This window comes from Dendrobium catenatum, unplaced genomic scaffold (genome assembly GCF_001605985.2).
Source record: "Dendrobium catenatum unplaced genomic scaffold, ASM160598v2 fragScaff_scaffold_740, whole genome shotgun sequence".
Lineage (NCBI taxonomy): Eukaryota > Viridiplantae > Streptophyta > Magnoliopsida > Asparagales > Orchidaceae > Dendrobium > Dendrobium catenatum.
The window spans coordinates 890,448-894,649 of NW_021319202.1; the positions used below are offsets into that span (position 1 = coordinate 890,448).

General features: G+C 40.5%; 1 protein-coding gene across 1 annotated transcript in view; it reads right to left on the reverse strand.

The window, feature by feature from the left end:
• Window positions 1-2,480, reverse strand: part of LOC114580016 (putative disease resistance protein RGA3) — a 3,557-nt gene extending 1,077 nt beyond the window's left edge. The window contains exons 1-2 of the mRNA XM_028696388.1: window positions 2,466-2,480; window positions 46-2,367 (exon numbers count right to left, since the gene is read on the reverse strand). Coding sequence (XP_028552221.1) covers window positions 46-2,367; window positions 2,466-2,480 — 2,337 coding nt within the window. The remainder of the gene's footprint in view (window positions 1-45; window positions 2,368-2,465) is intronic.
• Between the last annotated feature and the right edge of the window lie 1,722 nt (window positions 2,481-4,202).

The window sequence follows — 4,202 nt, forward strand, 5'->3', positions numbered from 1 at the left end:
CTCAAGATTGTTGAGCATGAGCTGGCAATTATTAGTGGTCTCCACATCTCGATATCTTCCCAGAGAGATCAGATTAGGGCACTTCATAATTTTCAAGGATCTTAGTGCTGCAAGTCTTGCTATTTCATCAGCCAGAGGAATAGATGTAATATTTGGACAGTCAACGACCTCTAATGATTGAAGGGGAATAGGATTTGAATTGCTACCAAAATTCAAAGTCCTCCACCCCATGTTCTCCATCAAGAAGTACTTGAGCTTAGGGGGCAAAGAGGGAAACTCTTTCAACTTCGGGCAGCCAATTAGAAACAGTCGAATTAAGCAAGGAAACAAACATCCATCTTCAGCAGCTACTCCTGCCTCAAACCAATCCTCTAATGCTTCTAATCCGTAAATATATAACTTCTCTAGCAATGGAAAGGCACGGTATTTATCATTCCCATTAAATTTACTTTCGAGCCATTTTACTTTCGGCATGCTTTCAAGTTTCAGTATCTTGAGAAAGGGAAGTTGCCCAAAAGGTGGAAGAGTTTCCAATTCCTTGCAATGAGACAATTCGATTTCCTCTAGATTGATGATCCAATTGACATTGTTCATCCATATTGCAGACCTTGCACCCATGTATCTCTTTATGCTCAGATTCTTTAGACATTTTGGTGGATGAAGGTTGTCGAGCACATTCTCATCTAAATCGTTGTTCGTCGAAGCAATGTGATTATCACTCCAACATAAGGTCAAATCTGTGAGCCTCCTCTTTTCACATAATTGGGCATTACGAGCCTCCTCGCCATCCTTAACATTTTCAAGGCAATTGATTCCTAATTTGTAAAGATCAAGCATATTCTTCAGCTCCCCAATTCGATAACCACTCACATCTCTAAGATCAAATATATACAGTTCTTGAAGAGACTTTAACTTCCCAATTTCACAAATCGATGAAATACAAATCTTGGGCAATTTCATGTAACGCAAGTTAGAAAGGCTATTAATGTCACTTGGTAAAAAAACATCACCTTCAGGATCGCTTAGGCTATTTCGCCAATAGCTTATATATTGCAAGTGATAGAGATTACTTACAGATCTTGGCATCAGAGTCAAATTAGAACTAACAATATTTAAGTATCGAAGATGTATCAAATTTCCAATCCCCTCAGGTATTATTTTCAAGCCTTTTGAAACCCATATGTATAATAAGCGTAGGCTTCTCGATGTTTTCAATACTTCAATAAGTCCACTGTGAAGATCCTGATCATTAAAATCTTCATAGAACAAGAAAAGAGAATGCAAATGTTTCAACTTCTCAATCTTTCTTAAGATGTCTGGTTTTGCATTTAGAACAGATAAGTGCCGAATAGTCTCAGAAATTTTGAGAGATGACACTTCATTACCCACAAGTTTACAGCATACCTGAGAAAAAAATCTAGATGCTGACTCATGTATTAAATCATGCATCTTGTAGTTATATGTGACCGGCAAATCGTAATGTTCGACCTCAAACTTGTTAAATAAAACTTTTTTGACTAAAACATCAAAATACTTTCCTCCGATATCCTCCATAGTCATTCCTGGAGACGACTGAATGAAACCCAATGCAATCCACATTCGGACTAAATCATCTTTATCAAACTCATGATCTTCTGGGAATATACAACAAAATGCAAAGCAATTTCGTAGATGATTTGGCAGAACTGTATAGCTAAGTCTTAAGATAGAATGGATAGAATTCTGATCCAATAAATTGCTTTCTAGAACTGTCCTCCAATGCCTTACTTCCAAGTTCTCATTCAGAACACCGCCAATGACCTTAGCTGCCAACGGAGATCTTGAAAGCTTTTTAACTATATCTCGAGCAATGACTATTAAACTTTCATGATCATCAGGGGAGTTCTCTACACCAGCAAATGCATGAGAGTAAAGGAGCTCCAAACACTCATCTTCCTCTAGGCCCTCTAATTTAACTATTTCCTTCTTCTTTTTAATTACCTTTGCAAGCATCAGTGCAACTGAGTCCGTTCGAGTTGTTACCAGAATCTTACTACCAAAACCCCCAGAAGATAGAGGGGCAAGCACATCCCCCCATTTGCTTTCATCCTCCTCCCAAATATCATCCAGCACAAGTAAGAACTTTTTGGACTTCACCTCCTCCTTGAGACGCCCTTGAAGTGCATCAAGTGTCTCCAAACGAGGCCTCTCTTTCTTATGAAGAGATTCCAACATATCGGCAATGACTTTCTTCACATGAAAGTTGTTGGAAACACAAACCCACATTTTAAGACCAAATTCCTTCGTAATTTCATCATTATAAACATGTTGTAAGAGAGTTGTCTTCCCCATACCACCATGGCCCACAATAGATAGAGAGAAATGTTTCTGTACAAATCAGTTCCCCGATGCTCATTTGATGGCTTCCTCAGCCACTCCATTATTAGAGAACTAAAGCCATACTTGTGCTCATATTACTGTATAGCCTTATATATTGCCATATATGTTTCGGCCTTATTAAAAGTCTATATATATACACAGCATGTAATAAACAAGTAAGATAATAAGATAATTAGTTCTACTCATTTCTCTGTTTCTGTTTCTGTTCTCGTTCTTGCTCACGTTCTTGCAACTGCGTTACAACGCTTTGATTTCAACATGGTATCAGACAGTCCGTGAAGATCACTGGGCTTCCATGGCGTCAACAACAACATCGATGATCGGCGAACAGTCCGAATCATCCGTTCCATCCACTCCGGTTCTTTCCTCTTCACTTAAATTTGTTCTTTCAAATCTCAAGAACACTGTTCAAAACCCCCTTTCTCCAGACAACTACCCGCTCTGGAGTTCGCAAATTCTCAAAATCTGTCGCGCAAATGGCTTGGAATCGCTTCTTGATCCTCTATCGAAGCCACCTTCGCAAACTCTCCAGAGAAGCGACGGTCTATCGGCGCCAAATCCAGCTTACGCACAATGGGTTCTAAATGATCAAAACCTTGCGGCAGCTCTATGTTCGACAATATCTGCTTCAATTTTGCCTTACGTACTCAATCTGGACACAACGTCAGCGATCTGGGCAAATCTTCAAACTCGTTTTCAATCAACGAACAGATCAAAAGTCATTCAGTTAAAGAATGCACTGCACAATGTGTCCCTCAAGAACCTGACTATGGTTCAATATCTGAACGAAGTGAAGTCACTGGTCGATCAAATTTCGGCTGCCGGCGGTCGCATCGACGAGGAAGACATAATTCTTTACATTCTTCGTGGTCTTCCCCCGAGCTATCAATCCTTCAAGACGTCGATCCGAACAATGACGCAACCTCTAAATCTTGATCAGCTGTATGCCTTCCTTATTACGGAAGAAATACATATGACGTCTGAAGCATCTAATATTATGGCGCCAGATTCATCTACAATGGCTCTACTATCCAACAGAGGAAGAGGCCGAAGAAACAGAGGCCGTTCCTATGCTCCAGCTAACGTCCCCAAAGAACAATCCACTCAGGTCCCAACGTGTCAAATCTGTCTAAAGAGAGGTCACACGGCGACGGATTGCTGGCATCGAATGAATGCTCAATTCATTCCAAAATCAAGACCACAGACCAAAGCTTTACTTGCTGATCAGTCATCGGATTATGCAGATTGGTATCTCGACTCAGGGGCATCCTCCCATCTTACTAAATCACTGGATAATCTAGCCATATCCAATCCCTACACTGGAACCGACAGCATTACTCTGGGCGACGGGAGCTCGGTAGGCATAGCTCACTCTGGTAAAGGCGTGCTACCGACTCCCTCTCGTAAGCTAAATCTATCTAAAATTTTTCATTCCCCATCTATTCATTACAACTTGCTTTCTATCTCGCAACTAACAAAGGACAATAACATTGCTATTATCTTTGACCCGTCTGGTTTTACATTTAAAGATCTGAAGACGCAACGAGTCATTTTTCAAGGCCCATGTCGTGAAGGGCTGTATCCGCTACGAGCGCCACTGGCATATCAGCAACGGGCTCTTCATGCGAACAGCACAGCCTCCATCCTATGGCATAACCGCACGGGACATCCTAGTAGACAGACATTACATAAAATTGCTTCTTCTCAACCTCACCTGCATATAGTGTCTCATTCTAATACTTGTCATTCTTGTAATACTAATAAGAATCACAAATTAGTGTTTGAACCTGCTAAAAACAGATCTACAAAGATTCTTGAGTTGC